Genomic DNA, 20,048 nt, shown 5'->3' with positions numbered 1-20,048 from the left:
TGTCTCAATCGTTTCACATAAAAACAAATATGATGCCAGTGTTGAAATATCACATAATGAATGTCTATAAATAATTACCATAACGTTATTTCTGTGATGTCTTTTTTCACAAAATACTTAATTGCAAATACTTCAATTTGAAATAATGAGGGCATTTAAAATAAAATGTTTTGGGTTAAAAGGAGCGGGGTGAACGCAGCGATTAATTGCTTCAATAAATAAGAGCATTCAAGCTTTTTTTTTAAAGATTAACATGAATGTTATATTCTCACTTGAATGTCTTAAATATAAATTAACATAATTATATCGATTTTTTTCGTAACGAGATGCGAAAACAGAACTACAAATACAAAAATGAAAGATATTTCTGTCTGTGTATATATTGACTCTAAAATTTTCAAACGTGCGCTTCCTTCAATAATTGTATTATTTTCAGACTTGCTCACCAAAGAACACAAACGTTCTAACGAGTTTATTGCGACCATGAAGAAAATGTACCCGGATCGCCTTAGTTACCTTAAATCAGACGACATCTACGGACTGGAACACGAAATTTTGATTGGTCAAATCGTGTGGAATGCGTCAGGTAACTCTTTGTTGTCTTCCAAACATCGTAGGGAAAGGCGGGAAGGAGGCTCGAACATTTCAAACGAGGCTATCGTAAATATGACCGTTTCAAGAGGTCCTGTGGTCGGGAATACCATAGAAGTGGATATAGCTCACGGACTGCATAAAGCCAGCATCGCAATTGTAGGAATACTTTGTGTTGAGGTAATATGAATTTATAGACCAACATTTGTATAAATATTGTGACATTTCCTAATTATAAACGAGTTCAAACGATATAATATTATACGTGTCTTTCCTTCGCTGTGTATGGCCTGGCCTTAAAACAAGGTGATTTATAATATACAATTGTATAATAATTGTAGGTTATAACATGTTGATTTTTTAATAAAGTACAACGAAGCTTTGATATGATAAGATCGCTTCATATTTTAGAAGTCTTAAAGAAGACAAAAGTATACGAGCATATGACCATTTACAGTAATCCTTCTTTGACAACCGTGTCGTTTAATTTCAGGTTCTGCTTAAAATGTTCTGCTTTGGCACTGAGCTTCTTCAGCATAAGTTGGAGGTAGGTATGAATAAGTCTCGTGAACTTCGAGCTTTCGATGTTTTTACTTTACTTATGTGAATGTCCGCTATCCCATATTTTACTCGTTCATCTGTCCGGTTAATGTCCGCTATCCCATACTTTACTCGTTCAGCTGTCCGGTAAACGCACACGCGCTTTTCGTCTACTAGTAGGCGTCACGTCTCGAGTAAAAGCGCTAGCGACTTTATGTTAACCCATTTATGCAAAGCGTCTAGAAAAAAGGGCCTTGGCAAACAGCGTAGACCCAGATGAGACGCCGCATGATGCGGCGTCTCATCAGGGTCTGCGCTGTTTGCTTAGAGGAATTTCTGTAGTTTTGAGAAAATCGCGTTTAAAGATTTGAATGTCTGTATCAAATTAACTATAGACAACTCAGGACTGTAATTGTGCATATGGTTAGATATAAATATAACCTTCATGCTTGCAAAAATGAACATGTTTCAGTTATCAATAAGTGATAATTGATCAATTATGTCATATGGTTCCTTTTTGCATAATTCAATATTAAGGTAAACAACATGCAAAAAGGTACCATATGCACACTTGGATCCTTTTTGCACGAACTATTTATGTGTGTTTTATTCTAAAAAGGCACAATAAGGTACCAATTACGACATATGGTACCTTTTTACACCACACAAAACTGGAAAGTGAAAATGATGATTATACTTTATTAACAACCGTTAAGTATAAACGTTTATAAAGATGTGACTCATCTGTAAAGGTAAACAATTAAAGTATTGTTAAGGTTAAAAAAACAATAGTATTCTTAAAAAAGTAGCTTGCAAATGTCAGTTTTTGACAAAATTGCAGAGAACCCATAATATCCACATTGTCATCATTCTTCACTAAATATCAGTATCTTAATCATCCAACCCGATTATAAAGGTGCAAAATCCTTTTTTGTGCTGATCGTAGGTAAGGGCTCGTAATAAGAATGAAACTCCTCAGGAATGATTTCTTTTCAGCTTAAATTATCAAGGTCATTTTTCTTTTTAATCGAATGGCAGTTTTGTGTCGTAACAATGCTTTAAATCAGACTCACAAGTTGACAAAGTGTTCTGAACGCCTTTCTGTTATCTTGTTGTTTTCTGTACTTGGAATTCCTGAAATTGGTTGTCGTCAAAGCTGTAGTTCACAAATACTGATCTTTTATTGGCCCTTTGCACTTGTATCCACATGACCTTAAGCCAATTTATTCTTTGTACAGTGACTGATGTTTTCAGGTTGGTACAATTTTTCTTCACAAAGTCTTTGAAGTTCACAACATGATTGTATTTCATTGGTATAGTTACATAATTATGGCTGTGATTTTCTTACTAGAGAATTTAAAGTGCACCATTGGGATGGAACATACACTGGCGTTACTTTTTTGGAATGTTAAAAAATTGAATAGACTGAATCGCATTCCATTTGGGAATGGCCTGAAAGTAGAAATTTGTGGCTAATGGCTTTAAGGTTTGGTACTTACTACCTTTCGACTATTTTTCAACAATATTATTTTATCTCTCAATTTCTTGGCAAGTACACTTTGAATTATTCTCCTTATTTTATTTTCCTTTCGAATTTTCAATTTCTTGGTTTTCTTTTTCAATGAAGTTTCTCTTTGCTTGTTCATTTGCACAAGTATTTTTTTTTGTCTTCTGATTCTTTACATTGAATTCTGAATCAGTTTAATTGATTTCATCTTTGTTAGGATCATACTTTTCACCATCAGCACTATCATCATGATCTGATTCACTATCACTTTGATAAGTTTCCTTTTAACTGGTTGATTATTTTTTCTACCAAGATCAGCTTATGGAATATCTTCAGGAACTGTAGTGTCGGAATCATTGCCTTTTGTTTGGGTTGCTATCATAGGTCCAAACAGTTCCTCTTGTGTAAATGTATGATAAACTTCATCGGACCAAACCCCGTCTTCTTTCTGTGAAAAAAATACTACCATATAGTTAATATATTGATTATACTTTTTAAATAAAATAAAAACTTATTTCTGTAACAACTGTGAAATTTTAAGCTACCTTTTAGAACGTTATTACATAATATATTATAAAGTATGTTCTTCTTCTGACTGCTCCAAGAAATAAATTACTACCATCAATGATAATTTTATAATAAAGAAATCAACTCTTTCAAAAAGGATGCAAGCATTAAATAAATTATTAAGTTTTCATTGTTTTAAACTTACTGGTAAATAAATTTAATTTTGCAATAAAATATACTTACAGTTTTATTATTTTCCATCTCCTTCAATAAATAACATGTACAAAGTCATATGTATACAATCTCAGTATGTCTCTGCTCTCTTCACTCTAATAATCACAAAATGAAGGTGCAAATACTTCACCCTCATAATTATCATCTGCTAATTACAAGATATCTTAGGTTAGCAGGATAGTTTGATAGTGTTATCAGTGTCTGGAAAGTGTATTCATTGTTGAGGCAAAGGGTACAACATAAACCAAATGAGTGTTGCCTGCATCTGGCTAGTGTATTCATAGTTGTGCTAAAAGGTACCAACTAAACACATTCATATTTAAAACAAAATGTGGACACATTCATTTCATGTCTGCAAAAAGGTACCATGTGCCATATGGTTCCTTTTTGCACTGATATTTATTTAAATTTCCCACACACCGTTGGTGCAACAAGGTACTTTGTGTCATATGGTACCTTTTTGCACAAACAAATGATGCAATTTTCACTTGGTACCTTAATACATTGCCTTATATCTGTTGAACCTTACAAGCTACAGCTTAGATATTTTTACAGAATGTAGATTATACAAAGTCATAATGAAATATACTTAAATGTCATTTTTGACCAAAATGTCATTCGGTACCTTTTTGCACTAATGGGGCGAAATATTCTAAATATAAAAATAAACGTACTAATCATACTAGACATCCCTTATTTTGGGAATAAATCGATCCAATTTAGAAGGATGGGAAAGTCCACTAGGCATCAATGGGTAAATGTACTAGTAAAGATCTTAAAAATTCTTAAAAGTAATAGCACATTGTGATATAAATCGAAATAAACAAAAAGACCGCCTCAGTCTAGAACAGATAGTATTATAAACTGACCAATATGCTTTATGTCATTTTGTTCAGTGCTTCGACGTGTTCATCGTTATTTCATCCTTCGTCGTGGACCTTGCACTCCGGAAGGGACTACAACAGTTTGCGACACCAGAGTTTGCGGTCATCCTGAGTTTTCTTGTGCCCTGGAGATTTATCCGTGTCGCCAACAGTATGTAGTAATTTCCGGCCTTAATGTTGTTCAACTGAAAGCTCAGCCTCTACGTCTTTCAGAATCATTTATGATTTAAGTTTCTAAAATATGTTTTAAAATCCGGTCACACAAGGGCGTCCAAAACATACATGAAGATAAGGTGCGTGATTTGCAGTTGCTGGCTCAGCCATTGCACAGCTATCAGGGCGCCGTATCATCGCATAGAATGATTTGTCGTAGAAATCAATTTGAACATGTCCAAAAACATCGCAGCGGCTAAGCGTTTGCACGGCGCGCTAAAGAGCAAATCTGTGGGGCCTTCTAGAGCGCCGCGAGCGCGCCATTAGAACTACATATAAGCTCGATCCCTTCAGTCCATAACTAAATCAGTCAAGGCTTTGCTTTCTTTAAAGACTGGGTTCTATGGCTATGATCACATAAGTCTGTGACGTCAAAAGCAGGCTGCGAATGGGTCTTGAAACTTGATGACGATGAGGCTTGGTGCCATGGCATAGGCATCTTATAGATGCCGCTGGTGGAGCACTATAGGCCGTTGTCTTCTTTTGTATACCTTTCCTTCCATTGTGTAAAAAAAAGTAAAAAACGGTTTCTTGAAAAACTATTAAATTTTATGTGCGGTTATCGTCTTAAAACTCCATGAGCGAAATAAAGTCGCACTGTGGAAGTCTCTTGCGCGTCGTAGGAACGCATTGATCGCTGCAGGGATGTTGTGCCTACGCTGCAAGAGCACGAAGAAGATACTACAGTGACGTTGGTGTGACACAGTGTGAACCCATATAATAACAATTTATTATTTTGTTGTTTGACATGGCGCTTCAACAGATGTTGAGACCGCTTTGGCGATCCCGATCGGAGTGACCGAACCATAAGCAGTTATCTTTTATTTTATGTAATAACTTTTTTAAACACCATCAGTAAACACGAACAAGGATCCAAACGATATTGCTGACTCGTTGTTTTTAGATTATAAATGTTAAAGACATAAACACGTTATATGGTTGTGGAAAGTTCTTTTTTTGTCCTCGCAGGTCTGATAGTGGCCGTCATGGACCACGAACATTTCCGGATAATGGTACTCTACAAGAAAAAGAAAGCGGCGCAGAAAGCGCTGCAGGAGGCAAATGATGATATCAAGGGACTCGAGGTATTAATGATGATATCAAGGGACTCGAGGTATTGAGCATATCAATCGTAACAATCATCATAAGCATCATCGTCGTCGTCACCACCACAACAACATCAACACCATCACAATCACATCATCATCATCATTATCATCATCATCATCATCATCATCATCATCATCATCATCATCATCATCATCATCATCATCATCATCATCATCATCATCATCATCATCATCATCATCATCATCATCATCATCAACAACACCATCAACAACACCATCAACAACACCATCATCTCTATCACCATCATCATCATCATCCTCATCATCATCATCACAATCATCACCGTCAACACCATCATCTCCATCACCATCATCATCATCATCATCACTTTCACTAACACCACACGAAACATAACATCGTGACTATATTTTTGATTTTAGCCTCCTTACAAATATTTATTTTTCTATATTTAAGGCTTGCGTGGACACATTGCAGAAACTATGCACTAAAGCCGGATTTCCACACGCCATGGTGCAAGAAAAAATACGTGAGCAACCGTTGTGAAAGCGACTTTTCACTTTTTCCATATTTTTGATAAGTGTAACTATATTTATTTATTAACGGAATTATACGATCTGTAATGGTCTAAAATAACATAATCAGTCCATTTTACAAAGCGTTTTTAATAGCAGTCTTAATAGTGCACTTATTTTATGTAGTCTTCATTAAAATGGTTTCAAACGGTTTATTATTTTACATATTTTTGTAATAGAGATATCCATACAAGAACTTATTACTTTGAACATTTTTCATTTGATCAGGGATGTAATTAGGCTGTTTGAATATAATAATTACCCTTTTTTAAATTAATGACTGTTTTCGATTTTCATTCTGAAAAACTATGACCAAATCCCGTAAAGAACATGCCATTTGTATTGGGAAAAGTTATTTAAATGTTCATCCATCTTATTATTGCTGATACTTAAGAGGTTTAAGACTCTGGTAAAATATTTTAGGGTTGGATATATTGCACGTGTGTCAAATTGAGGCCGGGAACGTTTATTGCGTCAAATACGGCAGTATTATACACGCCTCAAATGAGATTTTTTTCGGCGTAAGCTGTATTAAGCCAGCTTTTCACCTCTCCTGACCTTTGTAAGTGTCCAATAAAATTCAAATAAAATTTCCCGCGGCTAGGTACGAATGAATACACTTCATTTATTCCATTGGCTGATTTGAGTATTCCACCATAACATTGGAAACATATACGCGTCTTTGTAACACTGTTTAACTGCATGAAACAATTTTATTTCTAATGAAAAGGCTTAATATATAGAACAGTTTTACACTCAATTCTCGACATCAATACAGTTTGTGCGTGCACTTTTTTATTTTCAGAGAATTACCAGCGCAACGCGTTTATATTTAAAGGCTATGTTCTCATATTTAGTACTTACTTCCATATTCTTGTCAACATGTTAACAATTAAAAGTATAAAGAGCAGTGGAAGCGAGGCCTCACTTTAATACATTGCATTTCAACCCGGGTCAATTCGCGGCCAGTGTATGAATGTCAGAGTTTATATACAGGTCATCACCGGAGTTCGCGGCCAGTAAAATAATAGTTATATAATAAATACGCTATCCTTGAACTAGGTGACCTGGAATTTTCTTTGGACCAGAAATATGTAGATTCTTAATGTGTTTTCAACAATACAATGATAAATATTATTGTTGATTAATTAAACAATAATTATTCCACCATATTGACCAATGTATTAAGCATGAGCGCGATGATTATCGATACTGTTAAAAATCGAATCAAATAGCAATGCCCGACAAACCACTGAAACAGATTTGTTCGAAGAACGCGCCTATAAATACGGATACTTCTCGTGTGGCCGGTTGACTCGTATGTTTTAATTTCACTTCCATTCTTCTTTTGGTTTTCTGTTTTGTATCTATAGGTTTATGACCAGCAATATGTAATAATGTAAAATAAGCCGAGAAAACTCCGCGTAACATCCCGTACTGCGTGTGATGCAGCTAAGAACTGCACAGAAAAAAGACATTTGCTATCCTTGATCTCATTCATTGAACTATCAACGCCGTATATCTTTTTTTAAGATATTTCTTGTTTATTATCGTTTATGAGATTGCAAGTCCGCTTCAAATAACAAACATTTGAATAACATGATAATTTTTGGAGTCTGTAATCATTTTATAAATATAAATCACTTGATGACTGTGGTGTTGCGTTTGGTTGTATCGTTTGGGCTGATTGCGTGATGTTGTGTTCCACGAACCCGTAGAGTAATGCGATATCATATCATAAGCGAGTGCGATTCAAAACAACAGTCTTTTAAAATTCCATGTGTAACGTAACCACCATACGATTTTCCCAATGCAGCTTATAACTTAACGGAAACATAACACATAGACATTGTCTTTTTCCAGCCGTTTGATCCGGTACCGGATTTTTCTCAAGGAAAAACGGAATTGTGATGTCGCTTTCTATATTTTATATTAATCATACTGAAGTATTTCAAGCAGAATGTTTACATGTATATTATAATGGAATTTGTAAAGTATTGGGCCTAGGTTTAGTTTTGGAAATAAAAATGTGTAGTTTATACGAATGTATACCATAATAAAATCATCATTTATTGCACTACTTTATTTCTCAGAACGCGCGCTTCAGGGGAACATCACGTTAACAGAGCTGGTGGAAAGCACTCTCATAGTGGGTGCTGTCACTGTATTGGACAGCGAATCGCCGGCGTTGATCCGTCGGGCGCTCCTCGAGGACAGAGTGAAACGTAAGAACGACGTTGGACACAAACGTAACAATGACTCAGGACTTTAAAGTAATATTGTTGTTTTACCTCAGTTTTACTTAGTGTGATAAACGAGCACGTAATAATGACGTTATAACACAATGCAATATTGTGATAAGAACGAAAAATTTGATTGGGTTATACTTAAGCTGAAGATAGACGTTACACGTGAAGTAAGAATTGATGTCGGGCCTTAACCTTAAAGTTAAACAGGCGTCGCATATAAATTTAGAGTAAAACAGATATTGAGTATTATCGGAAGATGGACGTTGGATCTGATGGTTAAGTAGACGTCGGATTTTATTAAGAAATAGAAAAATGACCTATTGGTAAAAAATGACGTTTGACCATAAGCTAAAATAGTCGTTTGTTAGACGTTTTACTTTACGGATAAATAGACGTCGAACTTAAAAAGGGGGGAAAAAGTTGGACCTTAGATGTTTTACCCGAAGGTTGGGCCTTATCGTAAGATAAATGTGAATTATAAACGTAGTATTGAAGTTGCTCCTAAAACAAGATTGACGTTTGATCGTTAGCCAAAATTAATAGCGCATAACAAGGAAAGATTGATGTAAGAAGAGCTTGTATGGCCGCTGTTGACCAGCAGTGATGTTCGTGTCATAACAGCCAAACTATGCCACTAACTAACCTGCAATGAAGACATATAATCCCTTACGGCTTTTAAGGGCGTTTTATATACATGCTAACCTCCTCACTGTACTTTTTTCCAGAGAGCCCGGCAATTCAAACAAGAGGTCGTTCGCGGACATGGACCGGAACGGAATTGTCGCGAGATTATTCGAGACCACCGAAGAGACCATCACCACTAACAACACCGACACTGAAGACCCCAGGTAAGGGCTTAACAAGGACCTTAAGAAACTCGACAATTATTTATTCATAAATATGCCGAAATCGAACGAACAGAATATGAATCAGAAATATTATTCAGAAACTTTTTTTAAATGTTCAACCATCTAAATATTAGCAATACTGAGAAGTTAATAGACTACAGTAATACTTTTAGGGTTGGATAAAAATTGAACGTGTGTCAAATTTAATTCCTCTCAATTAAGATTGATGAAATAAGCTTTGAATAACAAGCATTCATAGACCATAACCATTTCGGGAATCTTCTCTAATCTTTCGATTAAGTGGAAACGCTACATGACTGTCGTGTTCTGATAGGTTGTCTCGTTTGAGCTGATTGTGTGATGTGTTCCACGATCCCGTCGGGCGATTTGAATGCATAGTCAATACAATTAAAGAGTGCGAAATAATATCACAATCATGTAAAATTCAATTTGCTATTTACCTCACTACGATAAAACATATAAAATATAACCGAACACAACGATGTTACGCGTATAAATACCCGAATGACATACAATATAATGAGCCTTGTTCTGGGGAAACTGGGCTTAATGCATGTGCGTAAAGTGTCATCGCAGATTAGCCTGTGCAGTCCGCACAGGCTTAACAGGGACGACACTTACCACCTAAACTTGATTTTCGGCAAGGGAGGAGTTCTTTGAAACTAGAAATACCATAAAAGCGGAAAGTGTCGTCCCTGATTAGCCTGTGCGGACTGCACAGGCTAATCTGGGACAACACTTTACGCACATGCATTAAGCCCAGTTTTCTCAGAACACGACTCATATTATTCTTGTTTCAAATCTTGATTATTCCCAACGCCTCTCGGAAGGTTTCGGATATTTACGTTACATAAAGCATACACGTTTGGCTGTTTGTTTGTTTGTTCAACCGTTTGATACAGAAATGGATGTTACACTTTCCGTTGTGAAACACGTAAAAGTTATCTTTTTCACTAGCTGTTCGATACGGAAAAAGGATGGCATACTGTGAAATACGGAAATCTGATCTCGTCTTCTGTATTTGATACCAAACAATCTGATCTTGTCTTCTGTATTTGATACCAAACATACTACAGTATGTCAGGTAGACAGATTAAATGTAAATAATAAATAAATTTGTAAAATACAGTGGCATACATTTTATTTTTGGAAATATTACGGAGTACGCATTTATGAGTACGATCAATTGTCTTTAATTAACGAGTGTATACCATTTAAGCTATGCAAGTAAATAAAATCATCATTTAATTTTCTTTTTTCTTCTTTACTTTTTTTCCCCAGCTTTTATTCACCTCCATTACGGTAAAAATTGTATTGTTAGTATACATTCTAATTTGTTAGTATATAATACAGTTCTTTAAAATAGAGTTCTTTTTAACAATTCAACTTGGTTGCTATTATAGAGGTAAATAAAATCTATGCATTCCATAATATAGATACACACATACAGTTCACACACAGACACACAGATACATACGCAAATGCCATGTTATGATGCAAAAAAGAAAGAAATATGTTTAAACTTCAGTCAATTATAGACTTTAATAAAACGTTTGGACTTCAGACAATTGTAAACATTAATCAAACGACCATGGTATTAAATATTTTAAGCAAACAACAATACGATTATTTTATTGATCTATTAAATCTAATTTACTTCTTTACCCTCTCAGAACGAGCGCTTCCAGCCAACATCACGATAACGCGGCTGGTGGAAAGGACGCTTTCGGTAGGCAGCGTTAGTGTTTTGGACGACGAATCGCCGGCGCGTATGCGTCGGGCCATTCTCGAGGACAAAGCGAAACGTAAGAATGATGTTAGCCTTTAATAATGAATTTCAAGTTGTATTGTTGTTTGACCTCAATTTAATTTATTGATATTAACGTGATGGATCCAAACGTAACTTAGACGTTATTTCGGAACGTAAGACGTCGGTAGAACGTGAACTGACCATTAGATTGATCCTTGATCGAAAGTTAAATAGATGTTGGACTAAATGTAAGATATACGTTCAATATTTACACATGTTAATCGTAAGTCAAGCACGCAAAAAAAGTAGTCGCAGCTTAACATAATTTTGTATTTAGAACGGAGCATATGATTGATTGTACACCTAAGCTGAAGCTAGACGTTACACCTTAATTTTTAATTGATGTTTGGCCTTCACGTAAGTTAGACGTGCTACATTTAGGTTAAACAGGCTTCGGATGTAAATAGCATTAACCATATTGTAAAATACTAGTAGACGTTAGATCTCATGGTAACATAGACGTTGGATCTCATGGTAAAATAGACGTTGGATCTCATGGAAAAATAGACGTTGGATCTCATGGAAAAATAGACGTTGGATCTCATGGTAAAATAGACGTTGGATCTCATGGTAATATAGATGTTGGATCTCATGGTAAAATAGACGTTGGATCTCATGGTAAAACAGACGTTGGATCTCATGGTAAAATAGACGCAAGATCTCATGGTGAAATAGACGTTGGATCCCATGGTAAAATAGACGTTTGATCTCATGGTAAAATAGACGTTGGATCTCATGGTAAAATAGACGTTGGATCTCATTGTAAAATAGACGTTGGATCTCGTGTAAAAATGGACGTTGGATCTCATGTTAAAATAGACGTTGGATCTCATGTTAAAACAGACGTTGGATCTCATTTTAAAATAGACGTTGGAGCTCAAGTAAAATAGACGTTGGAGCTCATGTTAAAATAGACGTTGGATCACATGGTAAAAAAGACGTCGGAGCTCATGGTAAAATAGACGTTGGAGCTCATGGTAAAATAGACGTTGGATCTCATTGTAAAATAGACGTTGGATCTCGTGTACAAATGGACGTTGGATCTCATGGTAAAATATACGTTGGATCTCATGGTTAAATAGACGTTGGATCTCATGTTAAAATAGACGTTGGATCTCATGTTAAAATAGACGTTCGAGCTCATGTTAAAATAGACGTTGGAGCTCATGGTAAAATAGATGTTGGATCTCATGTTACAATAGATGTTGGATCTCACGGTAACATAGACGTTGGATCTCATGGTAAACTAGACATTGAATCACATGGTAAAATAGATGTAAGATCTCATGGTAAATTAAAACAGGCGCTGTTCGTTCAGGAAAACTTACGTTAGATAGATGAATTGGCGTTAGGAAAATAAAGGTTGGACCTGAAGTTAAATAATACATTAGATCTTAAGGTAAATTAGTCTTTGGACCTTGCGATAAAATAGATATTGGACAGATGTAATTCCGAAATGTAGGATAAAAAAAAATCTTAATATAAGATTGACGTTCGACATTAAGCCAAAAGTAATGACGTATCCAAGTGTAACGCAACGTAAAAGCACTTGTATGGTTGATGTTGACCAGCAGTCATGTTCGTGCCATGAAAGCCAAAATGTGCTAACAAATCACCTGCACAGAATACTTATGGGTCCTTCTGGTTGTAAGCGGACGATTTAAACACATACCAGCATTTTCACTGAACTTTATTTCAGGGAGCCCGGTGATTGAAAGAAGAAGCCGTTCCGTGACATGGGCCGGAACGGAATTGCCGCAAGATTGGCCGAGACAAGCGCCGAGTTTATCACCAATATTAAAACCGACAATGAAGGCCTTAGGTAAGGCAGAACCATTGCCCATAGCCACTAACATATGGATATAAAGTTAAATTGAGCGCACCGTAGACGAGCCGCGAGGTCGCTGTACGAACGCTGTATGAATTTCTCTTCTTATTGTATTTCAGGTCGTTGCTATGGAAGCCACAATGTTCCCTAAATTTACCTGCAAGAAGGCAGTTAAGCCCTTCTGGCTTTCGGCGGCCGATTTAAACAAATACAAACCTCCTCCCTCTACTTTGTTCCAGGCAGCCCGGTAATTCAAAAAAGGCGCCAATCTGAAATGGACCGGAACGGGATTGTGCCAAGATTTACCAAGACTAGCGCCGAGTTCACCACTATCAACCTCGACAATAACAACCCTAGGTAAGGGCGAAACCAGTTCCGATTGCCACTAACCCTGTCATGGATTTTATTCTTCAAATTTGCTTTCGTGAATATATCGGGTGAAAATACCGCTGTTTTCATTTTAACATGATTTTTATCTTCTCAATAAACACCGCGAGAAAAGCCTGTTTTATTTGTAAAGAAATCTAATTTTAGATTCGAAATAAATGTCGCGTATTCATGTAAACAAATCTCTCAGTTTCTTTTCTTATTTCGGTTGCGCGTTTTGTATGTTAAGAAGTTAGAACTAACACCATGGTGGTTTAAGGAAAAACATCATAACTAAGTGTAATTATTAAGTTACATAAAAAAACTCAAATTCGATAAAAACATATTTTTTACGTGAAAGCTCGCCACCAAGAATACACTTTCTTAAGCTCAATGTTTTGATTGTTTAGAGTAAGATTTTTTGAAATGTTAACAATTTTAACAGCGTCCATTCACAACTGACGTTGTGTGTGTTTCAAAGTTTTTGACATCCATTTGCTACTTAAGTTTCGTTTTGTTAGCACCAAGAGTGAACCCCATCATCCCATCGTAATTATCTTTATAAGACTAACGAAAGTTGGGGCGAATTATAAAATATAGCTGCTATTAAAAGCTAATTAACAGCTTTTTGATTATTACTGAAAGATATTTAACCTTGGTGTGATCTTGTGCTGTTCGTGGCAACCAGAGTACCCGGGAAAACTCCATGTAGACACCTTACTAAGCCTACATGAGCCGGGAGCGGGTTTTGATATTGGTGAGAAGCGCGTGTACCAACCACTACCCCAACCGACAGCCAACTGGCGCTTAAAAACTCTCTTTTTGTACTCTCATGTTGTCGATAAGCTTTAAAATGTAGGTGCTTCGATAATTCTAGGCGATCGGCAAATTGGTTTCAAAACAACGGCCTCAGCCGTTCAAATTGTATCTCCATCTTCGCTACAACATATCATAATTATAAATCAAACTGAAAACTGTGCTGTTGTATACTGTGTCTATTATGTCTATTGAGCAGTTTATGGTAATACATCATTTAGTCCATATAAGTTTCAAAACAAACTCACTATGATGAACGTAAATATTTTATACGCTAGTACGGAATACCGTTAAGGCCATCGTGGTTACATATTAAAATCCAGAGGGCGACAATGCGATAGTACGATGGCGACAATGCGATAGTACGATGGCGACAATGCGATAGTATGATGGCGACAATGCGATAGTACGATGGCGACAATTCGATAGTACGATGGCGGCAATGCGACAAAGCGATAGTTCGATGATGAAAATGCGACAGTGCGACATTACGAGGGCGACAGTGCGACATTGTCGCCATCGTACTATCGCGTTATCGTACTGTCGTCATAGTATAATCGCATTGTCGCCAACGGACTATCGCACTTTCGCCATCGTATTATCACACTGTCGTAATCATACTATCGCATTGTCGCCATCGTACTATCGCATTGTCGCAATCGTATTGTCGCACTGTCGCCATCGTATTTTTCCATTGTCGCATTATCGCCATCGTACTATTGCACTGTCGCAATCATATTGTCGCACTGTCGTCATCGTAGTATCGCATTGTCGCCATCGTACTATCGCGTTATCGTACTGTCGTAATCATATTATCGCATTGTCGCCAACGTACCATCGCACTGTCGCCATCGCATTGTCGCACTGTCGTCATCGTACTATCGCGTTGTCGCCATCGTACTATCGCACTATCGCATTGTCGGCGTCTGGATTTTAATGTGTTACCACGATGGCCCTTATGTATCAAACTTGACACTAGAAAATATGTCCTACTCTTAAACAATTGTTTTAATGAATTTAAAACGTTATATAACATATGATCAGGTGGACGTTAACGTTTAATGTTCATTTTTTTTCTTTAACGTCCTGGTATACATTGTTAAGGTCTTTGAGACAATAGGGCCAGTAGTTTGTGGTTATATCGTTTTAATGAAGCCTTAATTGTTATATGTTTCTGAAATTCGTTTAGAAAAAAAGATAACAAATTTGTTAAAAATAGTTCAAAAACTTTTAAGTAACCAGTTATACCATTTTGATTTCCGTTGAGTATCGATACAGAATAGAAAAGACCCAGTTTTGTTAATCAGTATTCGTTGTACAATACACTATTAGCACGTTTAGAACAACGCTAGGCCTCTGGTACTATCCATAGTAGCAGACAATCAATTGTTATGAAAAAAAGTCAAATATTTCCATTTAATTTGCTTGATTTGTGAATGGTAAAATTTTGGAATGGTTAAATACACCAATTGTATCAAGATTCCAAGATTCCAATAAATAATGATATTTTATACCGTTCTTTTTGTTGAATTTACATTCTATAAATTTGTTGTTGCATATGTAAACAAAGTGTTTGCGCGCATACAAGTATTTCCGAATCCGTGACTGATTGAAAAAGGTGGTTATTGAAAAACAATAGTGGGGAATACATGTATGTTGTATCATTTCATGTCGATCAGTCACTAAGTATGGTCAATGAAAGTGAAATTTGATATAAAAATGCACTGTAACTTCAGTCTCTACAGATAAAAAGTCACCAGAATGCAGGCGTTTACGTTTCATTAAAAAAATTGTCTAGGGAGAGGACCTTCAAACTCCCCGATTGCAGAAGGGGGACACCCCATCCCGCACCTACCCCTTTCTCCACTTCGTTGCTCAATAACAATCGTTGATGGGAAAATTCGCATCCCCCTTTTCAAAACCCTGGCTACGGGCCTGTGTATTCCTTCTCCATAAAAATCGTATATTGTCAAATATACAGGAATAAGAACGTATTATAATTGTTTATAACATAATCTATTACTTTTAAAGTAATATAAGTATTATTGTAAAATTCTTTCATCGTCCTATGTAAGTTATATCTAATTATTTTTCTGTTTCACTTCATCGTTACGCATTTAGCAGGAAAGACGCGACGGAAGTGACGTCATCAGACACGAAGGCGAGCGACCTTGTTAACGACTACTCTGAGGTCACTTTTTTTTGACAAGTTCCAACTTCTGTGGCAGAAAAAGTAAGTTTCCTTTGATATGTCGAAATTATCACAACACCATCAAGGTAGCTTTAAATACTAATAAATTGTAAACGAAAGTATTTATTTGATTTATGAGACTATTCGCATTCAGCAAAGTTATATGATCCTTTGATACAATGAATGACTCGTAACAATGTACTAGCTGTTATATGATCCTTTGATACAATGAATGACTCGTAACAATGTACTAGCTGTTATATGATCCTTTGATACAATGAATGACTCGTAACAATGTACTAGCTGTTATATGATCCTTTGATACAATGAATGACTCGTAACAATGTACTAGCTGTTATATGATCCTTTGATACAATGAATGACTCGTAACAATGTACTAGCTGTTATATGATCCTTTGATACAATGAATGACTCGTAACAATGTACTAGATGTTATATGATCCTTTGATACAATGAATGACTCGTAACAATGTACTAGCTGTTATATGATCCTTTGATACAATGAATGACTCGTAACAATGTACTAGCTGTTATATGATCCTTTGATACAATGAATGACTCGTAACAATGTACGAGCTGGGACTCTATTTCATGAAATAAAGTGTTTCTTAACCGACGCTGTTGATTACGAACGTTAAAGTTCAACATTTACTGTATATTTTGTTACACTGGAATATCATAACTTTTTTTTACCAAAACAAATACAAAAAGTAATTATTATGCGATTTTTTATTTGCAATTTCCAAACCGACTTGATATCGAATCAAAGCATGAATACTATAAACGTCATATACATTTTTGACAACTAATATGCATAGTAAAATACTAAAGGGGTCTGTTCAAAATCCAACATAGAGTTTCAAACTTAAACATATTCAATTCCAAATTGGCCTACCTTTATCGAACTTATTTTTGCAATGACTGTTAAAAGTATGCCCTGTTTGAAAAATGCATGTATATAAAGAGTGCTCAAGGTTTGGCTGATCGATGATTAAAAAACGTTTTTTTTCTGTGTCTTTACTTTCAATTTCCCAGTTTTTAAGAGAAAAAATCTCGTTTCAAAAATAATAACAAGGCTACATTATCATGAGCTCTTTTCGTTCCTCCTCGGATTTTTTAAATCAGAACTGATGGCTCCGTATTGAGAAAGTTTTGATATTTACCGTATATAAAAAAGTGACCAGCCTAGCTTTGAAATCAAATTTACTCTAGAAAACGTAATGCGGTCAACAAGTGATATCTTACATATGCGAATTTGTGTGTGATTCGTGTGTAATGTCGGTGATTTATAGGTAAGTTTTCGTTACAAGTTAAAAATATATTAGGCCCTTGCTTGCAGATATTTTTGTGACAAAGTTAGTACACCGTTAATTAGTACCAATGCAAGTAAGCATTACCTATGTTGTTTGGTAAGTCAGAACGCTTTCTTGAATGCTATCTTCACGGTGTAGATGCATATCGGCGGCCTCTCTGTCAAAATGCTGCCTCTCTGTTCATTCTCGGCTGCCTCTCTGTTATAAACATGAAAGATGGATGATCGTTATTCACAAAACAGATAAGAAAATCTAAAATTAAAACCCGTAAACACATTTGTGCATAAAAAAGGTTGTCCATGAGTTGAAGCATATATCCAGCGACAGGTTCACAGTATTCCGCAGGTCCAAACACTTATCACAAACTCTATCGAAGATGGAATGATGACATGTGGTGGAACAATCGTGCATACATGCCACTTTGACTTTTTAACCTAGCTTTTCCGTAATATGTCAAATACCTAATATCATCTTTCTGATCAAAACTGTACGTTCAATGTGCGCTATATAGTAATTTTCGTAAATTTTACTTAAAAAATGCCTACTTTCGTTTTCGTTGTGGCACGGAAAGCCGCTCGATTGGCTCACTTTTCTGGCACGTGAAGCCTATTCGTCGATTATATGTAGCCGATAGCGTTAGTCCAAATAATTACGTTAATAGTCCCCTTTCGCCTTTGATATTTACATCCAATATTCTGACATTTAAGTTTTTACTATCAATACTTTAAACAAGTGTTAAACTCATTTTACTTAGAAAAATAACAATGTTAATCGATATGCATCTACACCGTGATCTTATTTCAGAAAAAAACTGCCGACCCAGACACATTTTAACAATGATAGCAAGAGATAAGACGCGATCAGCAGACAAGCAGCGCGGACGAGTGAGCGGACGACTCTACAAGTTGATGCCGTCTGTGTTGATGATAGTTATTCATGCAATATAGTTGACTTGATGAAACGCAAACGAAGATGAACAAACGAATTTACAAAATTAAGAATGCAAAAACATGTGTTGCTGTTCAAATCTTATTTGTTTATCTGTAATTCAAATCTTATTTGTTTATCTGTAATATTTTCGACTCAGTTCGGTCCCTTTTGTACGGGTTGATAGATGTCAATTTGTTCTTATCTTTTGTAAGATAAATAAAATCCATACCACGTAAAATATGATTAGTTCAATGCATATTTATTTATACATGTATTCCAAACACACATTATTATCTTGTATATTTACTTATGTATTCTCTATTGAAATACGTGCATTAAAACATCGCATTTATTTTGTTAATTATTGCTTTTAATTTGTATTAAAACCAGGTCATATGTGTATTCAATGATTACATCATAAGATCAATCTTTAAATGAATACAATTATAAAAGTGCTATTTCGACAGACGACAATTGTCAGTTGAATTTAACGAGTACTTTCATTCGTTTCGTTTCGTTTATTTTCAATTGAATGGCCGACATAGCACTTGCGACAAATATATTTTAAGTGCGACATCAAAATAATGCATATATATTGCAGGGAAATGCCTCCCTAACTTGATCTTAAAGCGGTAACGTAATATGACGTTTAATAACATGCCCTAAGATCCAGTAGTGAAATAACGTAATGCTCAATTTTGTTTATTACACGGGTGTTTTTTACACTAGTCATATAACTGTGAAATGGCGTCATTTTTTTTACGAAATGACGTCGTTATTCCAGCGAATTTCTTCAGTTAAACTATTTTACAATGTGAATAAACGGTGAAAAGAGCATAAAATAAAAAGAAAATTTGTTGGTCATGCTATAAATAGAATCTTAGATTCGTGGTCATTTGTATTGTATGGAAACGTATATGGTACACCCTGATACTGTGATGATGTCAACATTTTATGACGGCATGATATGAAAAAGTAGTCATGTCGTCAAAAATAACTCATCATGTCGACTAAAACAACGATGGCAAGTCATTTTCAAAAGAGCATGACGCCTAAAATTATGTTGATTTGTCGACATAAGATATGTTGTCAAGACGTAAACAATCCGCATGTTGGAATAAGAGCCTAAATTTCTGACAATATTTTATCCTTTAGCCGTTTTGTAAATTTAACTATTTCTGTGTTGTTTCCTGTATGACGGCATATATCTTGATGACTTGCCAGTAACAAAATGTTGACATGGCGATATAACTGAAGGAGTCGATATATTTTATGTGAACAAATGGTGTTGTTTAAAAATTATGGAATCGTATATGGTACCCAAATAATATGGTTATGCCGGATTAGATTATATCGACTAAGTGTGAAATAACATGGTATGTCTTCAAAGTTTTGGGTTTTAAAATCTGTGTTAGGGTTTCAAAAAATGCTCATCACTTCTTTGTCGCTTCAGATGTAACCTTCATATTTGGTAAGCATGTGTATATGGACAAGACCTTACTATACGCACACAAT

At 35.6% G+C, this 20,048-nt stretch overlaps 1 protein-coding gene and 1 long non-coding RNA gene across 2 annotated transcripts in view; one reads left to right on the top strand and one right to left on the bottom strand.

The window, feature by feature from the left end:
- LOC127870921 (uncharacterized) overlaps positions 1–16,305 on the top strand; it is a 56,465-nt gene extending 40,160 nt beyond the window's left edge. Inside the window, exons 6-16 of the mRNA XM_052413500.1 lie at positions 437–771; positions 1,085–1,138; positions 4,276–4,414; positions 5,446–5,561; positions 6,022–6,094; positions 8,234–8,365; positions 9,115–9,237; positions 10,932–11,063; positions 12,768–12,890; positions 13,136–13,253; positions 16,200–16,305. Of these exons, the coding sequence (XP_052269460.1) occupies positions 437–771; positions 1,085–1,138; positions 4,276–4,414; positions 5,446–5,561; positions 6,022–6,094; positions 8,234–8,365; positions 9,115–9,237; positions 10,932–11,063; positions 12,768–12,890; positions 13,136–13,253; positions 16,200–16,284 (1,430 nt within the window). The 3' untranslated portion in view covers positions 16,285–16,305. The remainder of the gene's footprint in view (positions 1–436; positions 772–1,084; positions 1,139–4,275; positions 4,415–5,445; positions 5,562–6,021; positions 6,095–8,233; positions 8,366–9,114; positions 9,238–10,931; positions 11,064–12,767; positions 12,891–13,135; positions 13,254–16,199) is intronic.
- On the bottom strand, positions 12,891–18,409 carry LOC127870927 (uncharacterized). Its single transcript, XR_008045007.1, has 3 exons — positions 18,149–18,409; positions 17,688–17,801; positions 12,891–13,165 (listed from the first exon to the last, which is right to left on the bottom strand). It is a non-coding gene; the product is annotated as an uncharacterized LOC127870927 (long non-coding RNA).
- Between the last annotated feature and the right edge of the window lie 1,639 nt (positions 18,410–20,048).

This window comes from Dreissena polymorpha, chromosome 1, assembly GCF_020536995.1.
Source record: "Dreissena polymorpha isolate Duluth1 chromosome 1, UMN_Dpol_1.0, whole genome shotgun sequence".
Classification (NCBI taxonomy): Eukaryota; Metazoa; Mollusca; class Bivalvia; order Myida; family Dreissenidae; genus Dreissena; species Dreissena polymorpha.
The sequence above is the reverse complement of the archived record's forward strand: the minus strand, read 5'-3'. Positions and strand labels throughout refer to the sequence as shown.